This window comes from Pan paniscus, chromosome 19, assembly GCF_029289425.2.
Source record: "Pan paniscus chromosome 19, NHGRI_mPanPan1-v2.0_pri, whole genome shotgun sequence".
NCBI lineage: Eukaryota > Metazoa > Chordata > Mammalia > Primates > Hominidae > Pan > Pan paniscus.
Window position 1 is genome coordinate 33,908,335 of NC_073268.2, and position 22,772 is coordinate 33,931,106.

Consider the following 22,772-nt stretch of genomic DNA (forward strand, 5'->3'; position numbering starts at 1 on the left):
GTTGAATCCAGGGATGTGGAGGCCCAACTGTACATGATTTCAGCAAATGCATTTGAGTCTCTAGTGACAGAATTCTGTATTTTGTTCTTCACTATTATTTTAATGAACTCATTTTAGCAGAGTTCCTGATATTGCCTCTCTACAAGTCTATAACCCTTCATAGGCCAATCTTACCCAGGAACCCAGATGCAATACAGGCAAACAAACAAACAAACAAAAAACAAATGGAATCACAATACATAAAAGGACCCACTTGGATATATCTCAAAAATGCAAACTTGGCTGAAGTTGACATTTTTGTAATGCAAAAATTTTGTATTAAAATTTCTATACATACAATGTGATTCCAATCAAAATCACATCATCCGTTATTTCTGAAACTTAACAAAATAATTGTAATATTTATATGTTTAAGAAAAGCCAGAGCACCTGGAAAGAACAAATTGGATGAGTATGTCTTATCAAATAGTAGGCTGTGTTAGGTATAAACCCATAGTACTTACATCACTGTGATGCAGGGAAGGAAAAACTGATGAATGTAGCAGAACGGACAGTTCCAGTAGTAACATTTGTATACAGGAATTTGATTAATGTCAGCATTGCAGATTAGTGGGAAAGAATGAGTTTTTCTATGAACTGTGCTGGCATAACTGATTATCCAGATAGAAAGAATTGAAATTGCACCTCTATAGCGTGCCATATAGATAATCACTCCTAAACATTCTATGATGAATGGAGTAGGTAAATTTCCAGGGCCAAGGGAAAGCTACAGGAGTATATGGGTGATTTCTCTAAGGAATGTGATTGCAATGTGCAGATCGTTCTCATAGGGTCCCTGAAGGTAAGTACAGTGCCTCAGGCTAATGAGATACTCAAGTAGAAAAATCAGAGGAAGAAAGAAAAACACAGCAACTGAGAGCTAAGAAAAGACAAGATTCAGGAGGAAAATGTTCATAGTAATGATGGCCTAAGGTCTTTGAGGACCAGAATATTTGATCTCAGATAGTGATATGTTCTCTATGTAGCTGGGCTTCAGATAGTCATAGGGAAGGTCTAGTTTCTCATTTCGGGCCACAATTTCCCTTTCCAGGTTGTCCAGATCTGTTTGAAATTGTCTCAGCACAGCTTTGGGCTCAGGGCCTGAGACATATACTTTCTGATGCTCAAGGGGGTACCTGGGGCAGAAAAGAGGATGAATGAGCTCCTAGTTCCAAGACACAGGGACCCGGAATCCATCCCCGCACCCTGATATCTCCTCTGTAGTCTCAGAGGTCCCCTCTCACCACGTCCACCTGCCGCCAGCTCAGAAGCCACATGAAGCTTATTTGAACATAGGATTGCCAGACATCAGGGAGTGACCTCATCACTGTGGGCCTTGTCGCATCTTGTTTGGTGGTGGGTGAGGGCATCCTCACTGAGCACGGGCCATTAGGGATCCAGGCATACCAGTCAAGCTAGAAGAGGAACCTGAATTCACCCTGAACCTTGATGTGTGGACACTAGCCCCCGGCTGTCTCTTTCAAGAACCCCCAGTCCAGACACCTGCCCTGACAGATGCAGGCTTTTGTTTATCCATGGCTGGCCCTGGTTGATGGCTGCATGATGGGGGGTGCATGTGAAGATTCACATGGCGAGGAAACGGCAGAGCTGAGCTCGAGACTGGAAGGAGACAGGGAAACCTAGGAGAAGAATGAGCCAAGTTTACAATCTGCAGCCCCAGAGGGGATATAAAAGTAAATCCTCATGTCCTGGGACACCCAAGCCTCAGAATTAATGAGTGTTTATTCACTTATTCAAAAAGTATACAACTGCTATGTACCAGGCACTCTCTAGGCATTGGGAATATGTGGGTATACAAAAGTAACAAAAATCCCCGCCCTCTCAGAATTTAGATTCTAATAGAGAAGAAAGAGCATATATAGAATCATTAAAAATTAAAGTTACGCATAGTATGTTAGGGATAGGAATAGAAATAAAACAGCAAAAGGAGATATGAACAGTCAGAGATGATCGCTGGTAATTTCGTTAAGGGAGCAAGCCTCAATGACAATCATCTGCAAAGCAGGGAGTGCTGTGGTTGGAGCACAGGCTGTGGCATCAGCTCTGGGTACAGTCCTGGCCCTGCTGCTGCCCAGCTGCATCCCCTTGGACCTGTTGCTCACTCTGTCTGAGCCTCAACATTTGCCTCTGAAAGTGGGGATAATATTAATTACCTTATACATCAGATGATGATATAAAGCCCCTCAGTACCTTATAGCTATGATTATTATGGTAGATTTTGAAGGATGAGGAAATCTGAGAGGCTGTGTGGTGGTCAAATGTTCCCTGTTAAAAAACAGTTTAAAATGAGGGAATAATAGGAGACAAAAGGAAAATGGGCAAAACGATTTTAAAGGGGTCTGCACAAAAGAAGATGTCCATGTGGCTACTCAGCCTAGGAAAAGGTGCTCAGATCCACTGGTCATTGAGAGAATGTGAGTTCAACTCACAACATGATAATGCAGCATATTCACCACAACAGCTAAAATGAAAACGACAGAAAATGCCAAGTATGGCTGGGCGTGGTGGCTTACGCCTTTAATCCTAGCACTTTGGGAGGCCCAGATGGGTGGATCACTTGAGGTCAGGAATTTGAAACCAGCCTGGCCAACACAGTGAAACCCCATCTCTACTAAAAATACAAAACAATTAGCTGGGTGTGGTGGCAGGCGCCTGTAATCCCAGCTACTCAGGAGGCTGAGGCAGGAGAACTGCTTGAACCTGGAAGATGGAGGTTGCAGTGAGCTGAGATCATGCCACTGCACTCCAGCCTAGGTGACAGGGTGAGTCTCCATCTCAAAAAAGAAAAGAAAAGAAAAGAAAACACCAAGTATTTGAGAGGATGTGAAGCAACTGTAACTCCTATTCTTCTGGAAAAAGTGGAAATTGCTGGAACTACTTCAGGAAACTTGTCAGTAACTACTAAAAGTGTATATGCACATAACCTATGATCTACCAATTCCACTTCTAAGTATATACCCAACAGAAATGCACATACAACCATGTTCATAGCTGCACTGACGTTGTTAGCCTCCAACTGGAAACAACCTAAATGTCCATCAATAGCAGAAAAAAATAATAAATTGTGCCATACTTATATAATGGGATACTTTACAAAATGAAAATGAAGAACTATCTGCAACAATGTGGGTAAATCTTAAACCTATTGCTTAGAGGATGAAACCAAGCACAGGTGAGTGAGTGTTTTTATTTGCATTTATGTCAAATTAAAAAGTAACCTACACTGTTAGAAATCAGGACAGTGGTTACCTTTGGATCAAAAGACTAGGAGAAAATACAAGGAGCTTCTGGGAAAGCTGCTAGTACTGTGTTGATCGATATGAGTGCTAATCATATAGGTTTGTAACCTTAGGAAAAACATATCAAGTTGTACACTTAGGATTTATACAACTTTTCTGTAAGTTTGTTTTATTTCAGTGAAATCTGTCTCTGACACCCAAAGTAGTTAAGAATACCGAAGCATGCCCTCCCATTCCCAGGAGGTTTTAGGCAGTGGTTTTAGGTATCTGGATTATAATGTAGAGAAATAGAGAGGTCCTAGACTCATGTCAAAGACAATAAGGAAACTGGAAATCAACTATTCCATTCCACTCAATTTACATGTGAGATGGGCATCAGAGAATTTAATGACGTCCATCATGTGGCAGGGCCTGGGCTCTCCTACTCCACATGCGTATTGGGGAGGTAGTTTTTGTAGAGTGGGGCATATGATAACAATCATCTTACGCCGACTGTACTACCCACACTTCAACAATGTCACGTTCATTATTTATTTGGTCTCAAAATTCTGAATGTGTGTGTGGGGGGGGGGGCATGCAATACATCCATTTTAGAGATAAGGAAACCAGAACTCAGAGATTAAATAGCTTGCTCAAGGTCACTTAGCCAAAAAGAGGACCATCCTAGTCCTTAAAAGAAAAATTTTAAATCTCAGTAAGTGACACTCATTCCTAGTTGAAAATGAACAATGTAGAGAAAGATGAGTCCTGTAGAACCCGCATGAACCAAGCCCCTTCAAGTGATAAGTGAGAAATATTAGCCACTTTGCTCTTTACTATTCAAAACACTGATCCTTGCCATTATAGACTGGAAGGTCTACCTTATTAATCATATGTATATTGTAGTGGCTTATATTGGTTTGTATTTTCTAGATGATAGACACAAAGGAAAGAAATCTGAGTAAAATATAATAAAATCGGGTAGCTATTGTTCATTTAAAGGATCATCACCTAAGTGCTACCATTTGAAGTCCCATGCAATTTTGTGATTCATGTGTCAGGACTGTGCCATTACTGTTACGTAGATTTCATTGGAATTGCTGGTTTACCGGATAATTTCTAAGTGTCTTTGATATCATTTACTTCCTTCTTCTACTCCCATCAATGGAAGCTGAGAGACGTACATACATATTTGTTTTCAAATTTCCTCAAATAAATCTGACATGCATGCTCTGTTAAATGCTCCTTTCAAATGACAGTATTTGTTTGGTAAAATATTACGGTAAAATAAAAATAAAAATAAAATAATTGTTCCATGGTTAAATAAATTTGAATTGAACATAGCGGGGATGAAAAAACCACTTGGCTGGTGCTGGGATAACTGGCTAGCCATATGCAGAAGATTGAAACTAGATCTATTCCTTACACCATACACAAAAATTTACTCAAGAAGAATTAAAGACTTAAACGTAAAACCCCGAACTATAACAACGCTGGAAGACAACCTAGGCAATACCATTCTGGACATAGGAATGGGCAAAGATTTCATGATGAAGACACTGAAGCAATTGCAACAAAAGCAAAAATTGACAAACAGGATCTAATTAAACTAAAGAGCCTCTGCACAGCAAAAGAAACTATTAATAGAGTGAAGAGACAACCTACAGAATGGGAGAAAATTTTTGCAAACTATGCATCTGACAAAGATCTAATGTCTAGCGTCTACAAGAAACTTAAATTTATAAGCAAAAAGCAACCCCATTAAAAAGTGGGCAAAGGGCACAAACAGACACTTTTCAAAATAAGACAATACATGCAGCCAACAATCATATGAAAAAAAGCTCAACATCAATGATCATTAGAGAAATGCAAATCGAAACTACAATGAGATACCATCTCACACCAGTCAGAATGGCTACTATTAAAAAGTCAAAAAATAACAGATGGTGGCAAGGTTGTGGAGAAAAAAAGAAAGCTTATACACCATTGGTGGGAGTGTAAATCAGTTCAACCACTGTGGGAGACAGTGCAGCAATTCCTCAAAGACCTAACAAAAGAAATACCATTTGACCCAGCAACCCCATTGCTGGGTATATACCTAAAGGAATATAAATTATTCCATCATAAAGACACATGCATGCCTATGTTCACTGCAGCTCTATTCACAATAGCAAAGACATGGAATCACCCTAAATGCCTATCAATGGTAGGCTGAATAAAGAGAATGTGGTACAGATACACCATGGACTACTAGGCAGCCATAAAAAAGAACAAGATCATGTCCTTTGCAGGAACATGAATGGAGCTGGAGGCCACTATCCTTAGCAAACTAACGCGGGAACAAAACAAATACTTAAAGTGGGAGCTAAATGACAAGAACACATGGACACATAGAGGGGAACAACAGACACTGGGGCCTATGGGAAAGTGGAGGATGGGAGGAGGGAGAGGATCAGGAAAAATAACTAATGGGTACTAGGCTTAATACCTGGGTGACAAAATCATCTATATAACAAACCCCTGTGACAAAAGTTTACCTATATAACAAACCTGCACAGGTACCCCTGAACTTAAAATAAAAGTTAAATTTAAAGAAAATTAGCACATTGCCTTTTCCTCAGGTGATGACAGAATGGTGAGGTAAAAAGAGTATTGAATATGGCGCAAGAGAAATGGGGAATGAGAGGTTAAAGTTTATGTGTAAATATGTATTGTACAATCTCTAATGTGGCTATTTCATGGGGAGAAGAGAGCCAAGGAGAAAAATAACGGTCTTTTGGGGCATGGGTTGCCTAAAAGAAAGAACCTAGAAAACTCGAGAAAGTGGCTGGGCGTGGTGGCACACACCTGTAATCCCAGCACTTTGGGAGGCCAAGGCGGGTGGATCACGAGGTCAGGAGTTCAAGACCAGCCTGGTCAAGGTAAGGCTGAGGCAGAAGAATCACTTGAACCCAGGAGATGGAGGTTGCAGTGAGCCAAGATCGCACCACTGCACTCTAGCCTGGGCAACAGAGCAAGACCCCATCCCAAAAATAAATAAAAATAATAAAATTTAAAAAAATCTCCAGGAGGGAGGTGGGGGGGGCAGCCCCCGCCCGGCCAGCCGCCCCGTCCGGGAGGGAGGTGGGGGGCGCCTCTGCCTGGCCGCCCCTTCTGGGAAGTGAGGAGCCCCTCTGCCCGGCCGCCACCCCGTCTGGGAGGTGTACCCAGCAGCTCATTGAGAACGGGCCATGATGACGATGGCGGTTTTGTCGAATAGAAAAGGGGGAAATGTGGGGAAAAGATAGAGAAATCAGATTGTTGCTGTGTCTGTGTAGAAAGAAGTGGACATAGGAGACTCCATTTTGTTCTGTACTAAGAAAAGTTCTTCTGCCTTGGGATGCTGTTGATCTATGACCTTACCCCCAACCCGGTGCTCTCTGAAACGTGCTGTGTCCACTCTGGGTTAAATGGATTAAGGGCGGTGCAAGATGTGCTTTGTTAAACAGATGCTTGAAGGCAGCATGCTCGTTAAGAGTCATCACCACTCCCTAATCTCAAGTACCCAGGGACACAAACACTGCGGAAGGCCGCAGGGTCCTCTGCCTAGGAAAACCAGAGACCCTTGTTCACTTGTTTATCTGCTGACCTTCCCTCCACTATTGTCCTATGACCCTGCCAAATCCCCCTCTGCGAGAAACACCCAAGAATGATCAATTAAAAAAAAAAAAATCTGGAGAAAGTTTGGTTCTTGAAGGGCCCAAAGGGTGGGATGGGATGGGTAAGGTGGTGTAGCCCCAGGTCCTCCAGGGCAAGACTCCCCTTTAAGGCAGGGGGTTAATTTATTGATATGGGCGTCCCCGGGGCCTGGCCAGTGGGTGTTTGCGTTTTCCCACACAGGCAAAGGGTGGGACTCAAGGTGTTGCTCTGAAGGATGAAGGGAGAGAAGCTGAAGGATGACCTGAAACAATCCTGGCTGGCCCATGTGTGCGAGAGAGAGGAAAATGAACCTGGGAAGGGCACAAGAAAGGCTATGTCTTCTCCATAAATAAAAATGCAGTGGCGGGGACAAAAGGTAGCAGCTAGATCCTAGGGAAGGGACTGACCCAAGCGTCAGGGCATTGAGTTCAGGTTGGAGCCAAAGCATATACAGTATTGAGATGGCATCTAGAGCTGGCCTTGCACTGCCGCGGGGGTGCAGCAGGTCTGCGCCCTTCATGTGTGCTGGACAGTAGCAGGCAGGAGGGGAAGGGAGGGAAAGCCAAGGTAGGTCACTCTGAGCTTTGGAAGGGAAAATCTCCCTGTTTGCATCCTTAGGTAAAAAGCAGACAAACGTGAAGTGAGAACATGAGCCCCAGCAGGGACCGGCAGACCCCCTCACAGCTGTGGCTCTGGCCTGGTTGGACCCCAGGATATGGCAGCTCAGGGGCATCTGTGACTGGGGTGGGGTGGGGGTAGGGTTGATGGCCAGGGTCTCCGAGGAGGACAGTCCTCAGATCTCTAGAAGTGTCCTGAGTCTGGGGAGGTGGGAATGGGATGCAGATGCTTTCCTGTGTGGAGGAAGGGAGGTGTGAGGAGAGGCTGGGGTCCTGTCCCCAGAAGGGCAGCACTGGGAAGGGTCCCTGGCAGAGTCTCCCAGGAGCTCCTATCTCTGGGACAGATCTTACCTCGGTCCTGGGCCTGGCACAGCCCCACCTCCATGATCTCCTGATCCCAGGCCTGCAGCTCAGGGTCTACCCTCACCATGTCATCCCTTTGGTGGAAGAGGTGGACGATCTCCATGCACCTGCCCAGGGGAGAAGGCGCTGAGCCTCGGAGAGCAGGAGGCCCGGCCTCTGACCTCTCCTCCTCTTTCTGTGACATCTGCCCAATGCTTTCAGTGTATCTGGATAGACCTCACAAGATGTGCCTTCAGGACATCCTACTGGGTAATAATCTCCCAGGGCCTAAAGCATCATGGGTATGGACAGCACGTGGGAGTCCCAGCAGGCCACAGGCAGCCAGGTCATCAGGACAACAGAGGGAGCCGCAGGTCAGCTGAGCCGCTGCCCGATGGAGCAACTGCACATGGCCCCCTCCACCTGTGCTCACTGCCTGGGACAAGAGAGATGACAGGTCTTGAGGGATGGGAGCACAGCTGGAGAATGAGGACATACTATAAAGGGGGTTCAGAGGTGGGGTTTTCATATTTAAAGTCATGGCTATAAAAGGGATAGGGCTTAGGGGCTTAAGCTTCAGGACGTTCACACAGGTTGGCCTGGGAGATCTTGAAGCTGGCAGGACAGAGGTTGTTGGATGATTAGGTGACCTCATGCCCCATTCCCTTCTTACCCTAGCAAATATTCCACCATCTGAGATGTGTTGGGATCAGGTCCAGATGTTGATTTCCATGATGTAGTAGATATGGGGGACCAGGAGCTGGCGAGGAGGAGATTGGAGGGGTGGTGGGTGGAGACCATGCTTGGCTCGTTCCTGGGAGGGCCCATTACACAGCATGGAGCCTTCTCCTCTCGATGCTTTCCTCTCCGCTGCTGCCTTGACAGGCTGGTCTGCTGCTGCCCTGACACTCACGCTCGCGCTCTCCGACTTCCTTGTGCGTCATGCCCCAGAGTCAGACTGACCTGGATTTGAGTCCATGTTCACCTCTAATTTTGATACTTGGCGATGTAATAAACTCTCCCAGTGTCAATCTCCTTATCTGTCAGTGGGAGGTGATAACCAGGTCTCTTATTTCAGGCACTGCGGTTATGTTTATGTCCGTGATGTACAGAGAGCATTTTTAGCACAGTGCCTTGGGTACACAAGTCCTCAAATAGCAGCTGTTATCATTACCTCTATTATTTCCACCTTGAGTACAGCTGCCCTTTAAGAATCAGCCCCTTAACGTTTGATTTTTTATATACCTCCTCTATCATTCACATCCTTATAGCTTAAACTAGCCTCTGCTTATTTTCACAGCTGTTCCTCCAATCTCTGATCATCTTACTCTTATTGTTTATATTGAAGTGGTGTTGAGTACGGTGGCTTCAGTCAGAATTCATGGAGCAAAGCCAAGCTATTCTCATCAAATCTTCCCTGGCCCCCAGTTAGATACTATTAGGTTTCCTCTTTCCTGCTTTTCTTTGACTCTTAAAAAAGGGGTCCCTGATTCTCACATTCATTTTTTTATTCTTAACCTATTTGGGGTCAAACATGGTGGCTCACACCTATAATCCCAGTACTTTGGGAGGCCAGGGCAGAGGATCACTTGAGGCCAGAAGTTCGAGACCAGCCTAGGCAACACAGCAAGCCTCTGTCCCTAATTAAAGTTAAAAATTAGCCAGGTACACAGGTGTAGTGGTGTATGCCTAGACTAAGCTACTCAGGAGACTGAGGCAGGAGGATCTCTTGAGCCCAGGAAGCTGAAGCTGCAGTGAGCTGTGATTGTGCCACTGCATTCCAGCCTACGTGACAGAGCAATACCCTGTCTCTAAAAAAACAAAAAAAGAACTATTTTGTTTTCATTTTCAACTGGTTCATATGCAGGATTTATGCCATTGGTATCTATCTAAGGTCTTTAATGCCGGACACACGGGACCGGCCCAAAGAATACTCTTGAGGCAAAGATATCAAAGCAGCTCACGTTGGCTTGAACCTGGAAAACTCCATGGAAAGATGGTGAATGTCATAGAAAACCCAAAGTCCAGATGAAGTGGGTAGATACCCAAGGATAAGCAACTAATAACAACAACATGGAGTGAGTTGGCTGAAGGTAAAAAAAAGAATAAAAAATAATAACAACATACCCAAGGATAAACAACTAACAATAATAACATATTGCTACATAGTAATAGGAAAGACTCGCCTATTGCTCCTATTTATCCTGAGTCACACTGTCTGTCCTGTCATTTAATCCCTTAACAACCTCACAGTGGAAATTCTGTTATCTCCATTCAGAGATGAGGACCCTGAAACACACACCTGTTAAGTACTGAGGACTCAGACTCCAACAGTCTGAGTCCAGAGCCTGCACAGGTCACTTTTATGATATTTGCGGGCTTAGCCCTCCTCTGTGTCTTGACAACAACTCAGCTGTTTGCCATGGGAGGAAGTGGTTATGCGAGGGAGATGAGTGAACAGAGGGCTGAACTAGTGAAGGGGGATTCTGAGATGTGAGAGTGGGCTTAACCTATTCAACCTGGGCACCAGGTGGTGGGGCAAAGGCAGCATGAACGCAATCAAATCTAAGATTCCATAAAGTATATTAATGCCTACCTTATCTATGTTCTCTCAGACCCAGAGGGACCACAACTAGTAATAGCCAGATTTGGGGGTGGAGGTGGTGACCAGCAGCAGAAACACAATCCAGCTGTCCTGCCTGCCAGGCGCTCACTTGCCTATCTTGCCAACTCTTCGAACTCCATGCATCTAAAACAGAACACCTCATCTTTGTCCCCGAAACTGCCTCCTTCTCCTGACTTTACTGTTTCTGACAACTGCTCTGGTTCATAAGCTTATATCATTTTGCTCCCTTTTTCTATATATAAAATGTCATAAAGATTTTGAAAACATGTTTAAGCAAGCACAAGTTTTACTTTGCTGCTTTCTGCCTAGCAATAGATAGTAGACTCACTGTTTTGTAAAATGTTAGTATTTCTAGGGAAGTACAACATGCCCCCCGTAGGCTCCTAGGTGTTGAGGAAGCTTACATCTCCAACGTTCTCCATTCCATCTTGGACACAGGCATGCTGCAGCTACTCTTCCCCCATCACCACGTATTTGATTTTTCTCTTCCATCCTCCTGTCACTGCCATGCTAATGTCTTTATCTACCTCTCTCCTTAGTCAGGTATGAGAAACCCGCTGGGCTGCCCGCCTTGCCCTTTGGTCTTCTACCTAAAGACTCCCCACTTGTGGTGGAACATTCTCCATAGATACTATAGTGATTACAGCTATTTCTCTTCATCTCAAACTCGTTTCTAGATTGTGGTAGTCTGTTTTGCATTGCTATGAGGGATTATCTGAGACGGGAAAATTTACTAAGAAAAGAGGTTTAAGTGGCTCATGGTTCTGTAGACTGTACAGGAAGCATGTTGGCATCGCGTAGCTTCTAGTGAGGCTTCAGGAAGCTTTCAATCATGGTGGAGGGTGAAGGGGGAGCAGAGCAGGCACGTCACATGGAGAGAGGGAGCAGGAGAGCAAGAGCAAGAGCAAGATCTCTTTTAAACAACCAGATCTCGTGTGAATTCAGAGTGAGAACTCACTCATTATCAGGAGGACAGCATGAAGCCATGACCCAAACACCTTCCACCAGGCCCTGCGTCCAACACTGGGGATTACACTTCAACATGAGAAGTGGAGGGAAAACATCCAAACCATATCACAGATACTGTTTTGTTTTTTTCTCATATGTACTGCCTGTCTTTCATGATAAATGATAAATCTCCCAATGCAGATGCAACACTTTTGCTTAATATATTTGTATTCCTACTCTACTCAAGACCCACTGCTAGAGAATTTCAGAGAACCACCCTACAGTATGTACTGGATAAATGCTAAGTGACTTGACTTAATGGGATAGATGGGATCTCTTTAGTATTTCTAACAACTGCCTGTGAGTCTATAATTAGCTTACATTAAATTAATTTAGATATTAAAAGTACAATCACAAGGCTGAAGGCCCTGGCTCAATCATCCATCTCCTCTCGCCTCCATTTACAAATTGCCGTGAAGATTCTCTGCTGTAATATCATATGGATGTTTGTGAAATTTCAAGCAGCTCTGTTTACATGTTGTCCCAGATGCCTCAGATTTCTTTAAAACTAGGCAGCTGTTGGGTTGTTGCTTTGGGACATGGAGAGTGGTGGAACTTGTACCTTGAAGACAGGGCGCAAACGTGGGAGGCACATTATGGTGACAATAGCAATGACTTCAGCTACCAGATGAGTGTTCAGCAAATAGTATCGGAGCTTGTGCAGTTGGAATCTGAGTTTCAGATCCAGGATTTAGCCAGGAGCCAGACGAGCAAAGGATTTGAGGGCAGGAACAGTACTGGGGTGGGAGAGCTGAAGCTGGGAGGGTGAAGCCAGAAGGAGGAAGAATTAAGCATTTATTCACCTCTCCCCATATGGATGATGCTATGCTGAGTGTTCTGGGGGGAACATATGGCTAATGTAAGATTATTGCCTTCCAGGTAGTATGAAGAATGAAGACCCCTCCACCCTGCCTCTCACTATCTGTGGTGCCCTGTGAATACAATGATAGGTTAAGTGCAGGAGATAATGGTAGAAGGAAGCCAAGTAAGGCTAACAGTGCTTTGGGAGAAATGTCGTGAGGGTCTGAGTCAGGATAGTGGAATGAGAAGGAGAAGCTGGATGTATGAGATAACTGACAATCCCTGTCCACTCACTGTGTGAACAATAGGAGTGAAAAAAAAAATCATTAAAACCAAAAGGAGAAAACATGTTTAAGAAAGAGGGAATGTTCAATAGATTCAAAGGTCACAAAGAGGTTGAGTAGCCTCAGGATGAGAACCAAGAGATGCCGTTATGACTCTCAGAAGGTAGTTCCAGGTGAGGAAGGACAAGACAGCAAGCAGTCACTGGGTGACTGAACACAAGGACTGGACCTGCTGAGTGGGGGTAGCTTTGGGAGCCAAAAGCCAGGAGGCTGGGTCCCTGGGAGCAGAGGTTAAAATGAACAGAGCACAGTGTAGGCAGGGTGGTCCAGGGCCCTCACCTGGATGACCATGGGTAGCAGCTTCCCAGGAGGCTCCATCTTCAGCATGACGAGGGCTGCAGCCTGGTACTGCTTCCCTCTTTGGATCACATTGGCTGGAATTCCATCCAGCGGGATGAAGTCAGCCTGAAACAGGGGCCTGTTCTGTGGAAAGGAAGAGTGCATGGATGGTTAGAGTTCAAAGACTACACCTGGAGGGACAGGGCAAAGGGCAAGTCACTTACATTCAACCTAGCTTCTTGCCATCATCCTCCATCAGTACCAGTGTCCTAGTGGCAGAGCTGAAGGAAGCATCCAGAGCATCAGGTCCAAGTCCTCTCATTTCACGGTGAGGAAAGAGGCCCAATGAGGGGAGTCTTTTCCAGGGACATGCAGCTTTTTTGTGATGAAGGTAGTTTTAGGACCAGTCCTGTCCAATCCATGCATACTAAGCTCTCTTCTTGCCCAAGTGTCCAGGCCTCTTTCTCCTTTACATCCCATTGTCTGCTACCCAGTATGATTGTAACCAGCCTTGTGTTTTTTTCCTTACATACTTTATCATCTCTAGATTTCTCCAGCACAGGACCCTGTACCAAGGTGCAGTGGGTTACTGCAGCCTCCTTTCCTCTGACTCCTATTTGGTCTCTTCCCTTCACCACCTCTCCTTGCCACAGTCAAGGAGAGAACATGAAGGGTCGGAGGAGACACCTGGGGTTCTTTCTCCAAGTATACCTGAAGCTCCTCCATCCCAGAGGCCAGCACCAGCCTGGAGGGCAGACAGGTGGAGCAGTACTGAAACATTAACAGGATTGAAATAAGTGGAGGGAAATATCATGATATGAACCGAAGGAGTCAATACTGTAACGATGTTCATTCTCCTCCAATTGATCTATATATTTAGTATAATACCAATCAAAATCCAGCACGTTTTTCTTGAAAGCTGATAAAGTGATTCTGTAATTTATATAAAAATGCAAAAGACCAAGAATAGCCAAGACAACCTTGAGGAAACAGAACAAATGGGCAGGACCTGTACTACCAGATATCAGGACTTATTGTAAAATTACAGTAATTAAGATAGAGTGATATTTTCTCAAGGGTAGAAAAACAGACCAATGGAAAAGAATGAAACATCCAGAAAAAGACTCCCACCTAGACAATTGCTTCACTCATGACAAAGCTGGTGCTCCAGTGCAGTGAAGGAAGGATGACCTTGTCAAATGGTGCTGGATCGATTGCATATCCATATGGAAAAATGAATCTTGACCCCTGCCTCAAATCATACATAGTAATTAGTTGCACAATATTTATAGTTCTAAATTGAAAAGCAAAATAATACAGCTTTTAGAAAAAAAAAATGGGAGAATATCTTCATGGCATTGGAGGTAGGCAAAGATTCCTTAACAGGATACAAAAACACTAACCACAAAGGAAAAAAATAGATAAATTGAATTACATTAAAATTAAGAACTTCATCAAAACCACCATTAAGAAAGGAGAACAAGGCCAGGCATGGTGGCTCATGCCTGTAATCCCAGCACTTTGGAAAGCCGAGGTGGGCGGGACCAGCCTGACCAACATGGTGAAATACATGAAAATTATTTCACCAACGTGGTGAAATACCAAAAATACAAAAATTAGCCAGGTGTGGTGGCCCGCACCTGTAATTCCAGCTACTTGGGAGGCTGAGGCATGAGAATCGCTTGAACCCAGGAGATGGAGGTTGCAGTGAGCTGAGATCACACCACTGCACTCCAGCCTGGGTGACAGAGCAAGACTCCATCTCAAAAAAAAAAGAAAAAGAAAAAAGAAAGTATGGCTGGGTGCAGTGGCTCACACTTGTAATCCTAACACTTTAGGAGGCCGAGGTGGGTGGAGGAGTTCGAGACCAGCCTGAACAACATGGTGAAACCCCATCTCTACTAAAAATACACAAAAATTAGCTGGGCGTGGTGGCACATGACTGTAACCCCAGCTACTGGGGAGGCTGAAGCAGGAAAATTGCTTGAATCTGGGAGGTGGAGGTTGCAGGGAGGCAGAGGGTGCAGTGAGCCGAGATCACACCACTGCACTCCAGCCTGGATGATAGAGTGAGACTCCGTCTCAAAAAAAAAAAAAAAGAGGAAAGAAAATAAACGACAAGTCACAGAATGGGAGGGTATATTTGCAACATATTTATTCAACAAAGGAAAAATTAACTGGAAAAAGACAGTCGGATTAATCAATATGCAAACATCTGAAGGGATATTACATAAAGAAAGATATCCTAACAGCTAGCAAGCATGTAAAAATGCCCAACCTCGTTAGCTATCAGGGAAATGCAAATTCTGACTGGCATCATTAAGTGTTGCTGAAGATGTGAAGGAAATAGAATATTCACACATTACTGGTAGGCATGGGCATTGGCACAATTGCTTTGGAAAACTGTCTGACAACATATCTTAAAACTGAGTATGTGCATCACCTATAATCCAACAATCTTATTCCTAGGTATAAGCAACAGAAAAGTGTACATGTGTGTCCCAAAACCCATGTTCGAGAATGTCCAGAGCAGCACAATTTGTAATAGTTCCAAACTAAAAATAAAAGCTATCGGTCTAGAATGGAATGACTAAATAGAATGTGTGTACTTATACAGCGTGACACTCTAGAGTAGTGGTTCTCCACCTCTGGCATGCATCAGAACTGCTTGGAGGCTGGTTAAACTGACTGCTGGGTTCCACCTGTCTATCTACACAGAACCGACCTTACATTTCCCCGCTCAGCTGCCTTTATCAAAATTAAGGATGTCTGCTGATCACCTCTTGAATGTTCTCTCCTCTCCCACATCAGCAAGAGGGAACAAAAGAGGCAAAAGAGGCCCGGTTTCTCGCTATTAGGACAAACCCAAGGATATCTCTTATGTCAGGTGAGCCCTGCACCCCTGGCTTTGCTGAGATGCTTATGAGCATTTCCTCACATAACCCTGACAATATAATCAGGGCACAATTATGGTAGCCATCCTTATCACCATTTTATAGAGGAGGAATTGATCACTGGCTGGATTAATTGCAAAGCTCTAAAATTAGACAGTGGGGCTGGCTGCACAACTAATGTACTAACCCAACAGTACACGATTTTTTAAACATTTATTTTTGAGACAGGGTCTCTGTCACCCAGGCTGGAGTACAGTGGCACAATCATTGCTTACTGCAGCCTTGACCTCCTGGGCTCATGATCCTCCCACCTCAGCCTTCCGAGTAGCTGGGACTATAGGTGCACACCATCATGAATGGCTAATTTTAGTTTTTGTAGAGACAAGGTCTTTGCTGTGTTGCCCAGACTGGTCTCAAATCCCTGGTCTCAAGCAATCCTCCTGCCTAGGCCTCTCGAACTGCTGGGATTACAGGTGTTAGCCACTGCACCCAGCCAATTCTACAATTGTAGATTCCCATTATGCCTCCTGAAGTTTCATGTTAAGAGATTCCCCTTCACTTCTAGGGCTAAAATACTAGTGGACTGTTCATATGATGGTTTCTGAATGACACGTGACAGCTTTTCAGCACCTGTATTATTTCATCCTGGGTTTCAGGACATCATGAGAAACACTTATCAACACCAAAGATACCATAATCTCTATCCCCAAACTACCTTGATGGTTACTGTTTCAATATAAACAATTACAAATGCAATCATTTAGATTTCTAATTTATTATTAAATTACATACCAAAGCTGCTTCTATACAGTCAGAAAATGCACATTTAGATGAGAACAAAAATTAAGTACAAATACAATAAAATTGGTTCCAAGAAGCTATTTTAAAAGCAAAAACTTACAAAGTGCATTTGGAAAACAATAGGTTTTAAAAATCTGTATTGGCATTTTTTCAAGAGGAAACATCTTCCATCACAGGAAAGTCTGGGTGGAATTGATTTCCCTCCTCCCTTAAGAGCTAACAGGGTGGGAATGGATGCAAATACCTTGATATTAAAGTGAGCTCTCAGGTACAGAGAAAACGAGAAAGATCCCTCAAGACCATGCATGGCTCAGCTTTAAGCTTCTTATCCGCTAAACTCCTCAAAATTCACTTGTTCCTCCCTCATGTTCTTTTTGCCTACAAAACTTAAAGAGTATGCAGGTTTATAAAGGAATAAACAAGATTAGTTTATTAAGACTGCGATGAAAAGTTCTGCATCTTTTTGGAGACCAGGGTAAACAACCCTTAACCTAACAGGAGAGTGGAACACAATGATTCTAACTTTCTGAGCAGAATCCATTTGTTCTTTACTTACATTTGCCAGAAAATTCAGTGTAACACTAGACATGGCCATTTATCCGCAACAACTTAATCTTCCAAGTTAGAAGACTCAGTCAATTTCCAAAAATCATACCTGATGATCAAATGAGCTATCAGAAACCAAAAAGCTAGTCCAGTTCTTTAAAGTCATTTTCATCAGGTTGAGATCACTAACACTGAAACAGAAAATTAATAGTGGGAAGGCAAACCCAAGGTGCCTGAATTCCATAGAGGCCAAGAGCCACTGCATCAAAAGGCTCAGTAAGTATCTTTTTCTATTCAGATGTATTCACACCCAGTATGAAAGAGCTAAAGTATTATTTGGTTCCACGTATAAGGATTGCTCTCATAGTATCTCCTCTCATCACCTGTCTCCATTCTCATGTGTTTTCTTTCATGCCTGATCCGAGTACCAGGCAGTATGGAAAAAGACAGCAGAATCATAGAGAAGGAAAGCCCCTTTGTAAGATGAGGGAAAGAAAAGGTGAACAAATGCAGATTACAGGGAGTCCTCCAGCATCATTAATAGGAATTGACAAGAATGTAGAGATTGCCAGGATAGATAAGCGAAAGCACTTGGATCTGAGTTTGAACTTGAGTGGTGAATTTATTACACATTTTTACTAAAGTCATCAGTACACATTAAAACAAAATGTCAGAAATATGTCTTTTGGAATTTCCTGCCTTTTCGTTGCCATGTTTCTTCTTTTTTTTTTTTTGAAACAGGGTCTCACTCTGTCATCCAGGCTGGCGTGCAGTGGTGCAATCATGGCTCACTGAAGGCTTGAACTCCCGGGCTCAAGTGATCCTCTGGCCTCGGCCTCAGTAGCTGTGAGCTAGGACCACAGGCACTCACCATCATGCCAGGCTAATCTTTTAATTTTTTTTTGTAGAGACAGAGTCTTGCTACATTGCCCAGGCTGGTCTCAAACTCCTGGCCTCAAACGATCCGCCTGCCTTGGTCTCCCAAAGTGCTAAGATTACAGGCGTGAGCCACTGCACCCAGCCCTATTGTCATGGTTTTTCATATTTTTTCAGTGAAATGAAAAGTTTTGAGTGGTTACTTAAAAGGACCAAAAAGGAAAGATTCATTATAATAAGACAATAGTTGAGGGGGCATAACTTCCCCTAAGAGGTAACATTTGGATCCAGAAGTAGAAAATTCCTTCTGACCTCCTGGCTGTGACTAGCATTAACAAGTGACTAACTGTTAGCCTCTGAATCTGGTAACTGGTCCGTAAGGAGGACAGCAAAAAAGGAGAGAAAGCCAAGGTGGTTAAACAAAAAAGTTCAATGACATGGAGCTGAAAGAGCTCAAATCCCTTCATGGGATCCCCATGGAGCCCCTTCCTGTGGACACACACCTCTCTTCCCTTGCTGGAGGTTTCTTTCTGCAAAGAAACCCTAAGAGGAAAAAGCACTGGCCTAGCTGTCTACATGTGGCCCTGGGTCACCTTAGTATGGGCTGCAGCACGGAGAGGTTAGTCAGACCTATCTGACACCAACATCTACACCAAGCCTTTTAACTTCCTTGGAAGAACTGGTTTATTTTCATAAAGAAAATAACCAACATAATTCCATTACTTCACATAAGCAAAACCCTAATGGAAAGGCCCATCAGCCATCAACAGGGTTTGCTTGGCTGCAGTGAGCTAGACTAGCTTGTGTCCCAGTTCACTCTCACACAATCAGCTTTAATGAATGCACCAAAGAATCAGACCAGTAAAAAAGACTGGTAGTATAATTAAATAAATAACTTTATTTATGATACTTCAGATTTTATAAATGCCAACTACATAGCAAAGTCCCATAAATTTTAACCGAGACACAACCACCAATCAAGGCCCTTTGAAAAATCAAAGATAATAAAGTGTCAAGGGAGAAAAGTTTTGTTCTCCCAACAGAGAATTTAATCAATGAACTTACTTCTCTGATCATTTAAGGTTCACAATGGGAAAACTTTTAAGGGTACCCTGAATCAATGAACAGTCAATCAACCCACATTTAGAAAAATAAACCCCATAGTTAAGAAAAATATATCAAATGCCCTTCACACCCATAATGTAACAAAACTTTGACACCAGAATGAAAAACTTCTTAGTCTCTGTACCAAACCAGGTGTTAGTCCACCCATGAGCAAGTTCGCCTGAATAACAGCATCTATACACCATGATGTAGCTGAGAACTACAGCTGATATGCTTTTATTGCCTGTGGCTCGGACTGAAGCCAATACTATAAATACCACAGTGAATTCCAATGGTGAAGAGCAGCAGTGTAGATGTTGGAAGTCTACAGACCAGGCTGTAGTTCAGTAAGACAAGTCATGAATTTACAGAAACTAAGAAATGGTTAACTCGAAAAGAATTCTGGTGGCTAGCTTAAAATCTGTCACTGTCCAGGGATGGTAACAGAAGACAGGTGCAGAGAGAGACAGATTCTGCCACATGCACCCTCAACAGTGAAACCATTCTCTGGATGTTTGGAAATGCTTAACAGATTTGGAATGAACAGATTTTCACAGAACTCAGGATTCCTGGTACATCAGGCAGTAGTCCTTAAACTTTTGCCCATACGTTGTGGAGCATTTACAAATGCAATTCTCTGGACAGTGAGCCCTCAATGCCTTTTTATATGTGGCTTCTTGATAGATCACATTAGAAATTGAGCAGTCCCCTTCCTCAGCTACCAGTGTCAATGCTGGTATGAGGAGGTGCAGTGGGGGCACTGACAGACACTGGCGATTCGTTTCTTTTATCATAGTGGAACTGAGATTTCACTTCTTTTCAGTAGAAAATATTAATCCAAGGGAAGAATTAAAAAAAAAAATGGAAACAATGACTGGTGCCTTAAATATAAGACTGCCATTCTTGATGTTTTTCCAGCAATACAGTTAACCCCAGTGTACTTGTAATTTAAAAGAAAAAGACAGTTTTACAGTGATCTCCATTTCAGACAACCTCAAACATGCTGAAGCTGGTCCATCAGCATCTCAAAGAATCTATGAAAAACAGAATTTTCCCCAAATATCAACAGAGTTGAGGAGACAGAGTAGAAATCTATAGCACAGATCATCAAGAAAGAACTTGGGATTTCTCATTATGAGTGTAAAATAAGAGGACAAGAATTATTTTTATTTTTTTCTCGTCTTTTTTTTTTTTTTAATTGATCATTCTTGGGTGTTTCTCACAGAGGGGGATTTGGCAGGGTCATAGGACAATAGTGGAGGGAAGGTCAGCAGATAAACAAGTGAACAAAGAAAGGTCTCTGGTTTTCCTAGGCAGAGGACCCTGCGGCCTTCCGCAGTGTTTGTGTCCCTGGGTACTTGAGATTAGGGAGTGGTGATGACTCTTAACGAGCATGCTGCCTTCAAGCATCTGTTTAACAAAGCACATCTTGCACCGCCCTTAATCCATTTAACCCTGAGTGGACACAGCACATGTTTCAGAGAGCACAGGATCCCAAGGCAGAAGAATTTTTCTTAGTACAGAACAAAATTAAAAGTCTCCCATGTCTACTTCTTTCTACATAGACACAGCAACCATCCGATTTCTCAATCTTTTCCCCACTTTTCCCCCTTTTCTATTCCACAAAACCGCCATTGTCATCATGGTCCGTTCTCAATGAGCTGCTGGGCACACCTCCCAGACGGGGTGGTGGCAGGGCAGAGGGGCTCCTCACTTCCCAGTAGGGGCGGCCGGGCAGAGGTGCCCCCCACCTCCCGGACGGGGCGGCTGGCCGGGCCGGGGGCTGACCCCCCCACCTCCCTCCCGGACGGGGCGGCTGGCCAGGCGGGGGGCTGACCCCCCCCACCTCCCTCCCGGAGGGGGCGGCTGGCCTGGCGGGGGCCGACCCCCACCTCCCTCCCGGACGGGGTGGCTGCCGGGCGTAGACGCTCCTCACTTCCCAGACGGGGTGGCTGCCGGGCGGAAGGGCTCCTCACTTCTCAGACGGGGCGGCCGGACAGAGACGCTCCTCACCTCCCAGACGGGGTCACGGCCGGGCAGAGGCGCTCCTCACATCCCAGATGGGGCGGCGGGGCAGAGGCGCTCCCCACATCTCAGACGATGGGCAGCTGGGCAGAGACGCTCCTCACTTCCTAGATGGGATGGCGGCCGGGAAGAGGCGCTCCTCACTTCCTAGATGGGATGGCGGCCAGGCAGAGATGCTCCTCACTTTCCAGACTGGGCAGCCAGGCAGAGGGGCTCCTCACATCCCAGACAATGGGCGGCCGGGCAGAGACGCTCTTCACTTCCCAGACGGGGTGGCGGCCGGGCAGAGGCTGCAATCTCGGCACTTTGGGAGGCCAAGGCAGGCGGCTGGGAGGTGGAGGTTGTAGCGAGCCGAGATCACGCCACTGCACTCCAGCCTGGGCACCATTGAGCACTGAGTGAACGAGACTCCGTCTGCAATCCCGGCACCTCGGGAGGCCGAGGCAGTCAGGTGTGGCGGCGTGCGCCTGCAATTGCAGGCACTCGGCAGGCTGAGGCAGGAGAATCAGGCAGGGAGGTTGCAGTGAGCCGAGATGGCAGCAGTACAGTCCAGCTTCGGCTCGGCATCAGAGGGAGACCGTGGAAAGAGGGAGACCGTGGGGAGAGGGAGAGGGAGAGAGAAGAATTATTTTTATTCACAATCCAATCTGGCAGCTAAAAGAAAAGCAGTCTTTGGATGTAGAAACCTGGTTTTCTGAAGAGCCCAGCTGTAAGACCTGGCTTGTCATTAGGCTTCAACACTATCATGGAAACACAGAAAACTCTGTTTTTGATTGGTTTACCTGCCTCCTAGGGAGACAAAAGCAACTGAAAACCTTTTTGTTTTTTTTTTTTAATTAAAAACAGAAAAATGTGTTAGAAAACACAGCACAGAGAAACTGTGGCTTCAGCTCAACCTGACCATGTCACAGAGTCCATCACTGTCAGTCTTGCATTCATCCTGCTGGTCAGGCTAATTATCAAGACAGTCAACTTCTCCCTCCGACGTTTCCTTATTCCAGACCAGGGTGTGAAAGCGGTGGTTGTCAAGAGTCCCTGAAGATGTCCCATCAATGGAACGCATACAGCAGCAACAGGATGGTACAGATCCCAATAACACCCCCTAGGATGAGCGAGTCCCGCCGCTTCCTCAGGTTGATCCTCTGGATCAGGCTGTTTACAGCAGGAAAACGATCTTTGGGAAATCTTTATTAAGGTCATATTTGGAAGAAGCCTCTCTGGCGAAAAGTCGTAGGAATCACAAAAATAGAGATCAGTGGTGTCTAGAAACAGTGATGAAAGGCATGGGGAAGAAACTCACACCAAGGGAATCTTTAGCAGATGCACCTGCCCAAACCGGGAACGCGCTGCAGCTCAAGGCCCCTAACCAATACACATCTCCCAGTCTTGTGTGTAACACAAATAAGAATAGTAATAGAGAGAGAGAGGGAGAAGAAAAGGACGATGACAGTTCCCAAGCACTGAGGGCTTACTGCCAGGCTTCAGGTCAGGGTGGGAGCCAGCGTGGCCAGGAATGGAGGAACTCTGGCAGGGAGGCACAGGCATAGCCAGCT

At 44.7% G+C, this 22,772-nt stretch overlaps 1 protein-coding gene and 1 pseudogene across 2 annotated transcripts in view; both read right to left on the reverse strand.

Annotated features, from left to right (window-relative positions):
- Positions 1 to 967: 967 nt before the first annotated feature.
- Positions 968 to 17,263, reverse strand: LOC100977886 (polyunsaturated fatty acid lipoxygenase ALOX12-like; annotated as a pseudogene).
- Positions 15,107 to 22,772, reverse strand: part of GOSR1 (golgi SNAP receptor complex member 1) — a 51,788-nt gene continuing 44,122 nt past the window's right edge. For both annotated transcript variants that reach the window (XM_003812719.5, XM_008965178.4), the window contains exon 9: positions 15,107 to 22,393. In XM_003812719.5, coding sequence (XP_003812767.1) covers positions 22,269 to 22,393 — 125 coding nt within the window. In that variant the 3' untranslated portion in view covers positions 15,107 to 22,268. The remainder of the gene's footprint in view (positions 22,394 to 22,772) is intronic.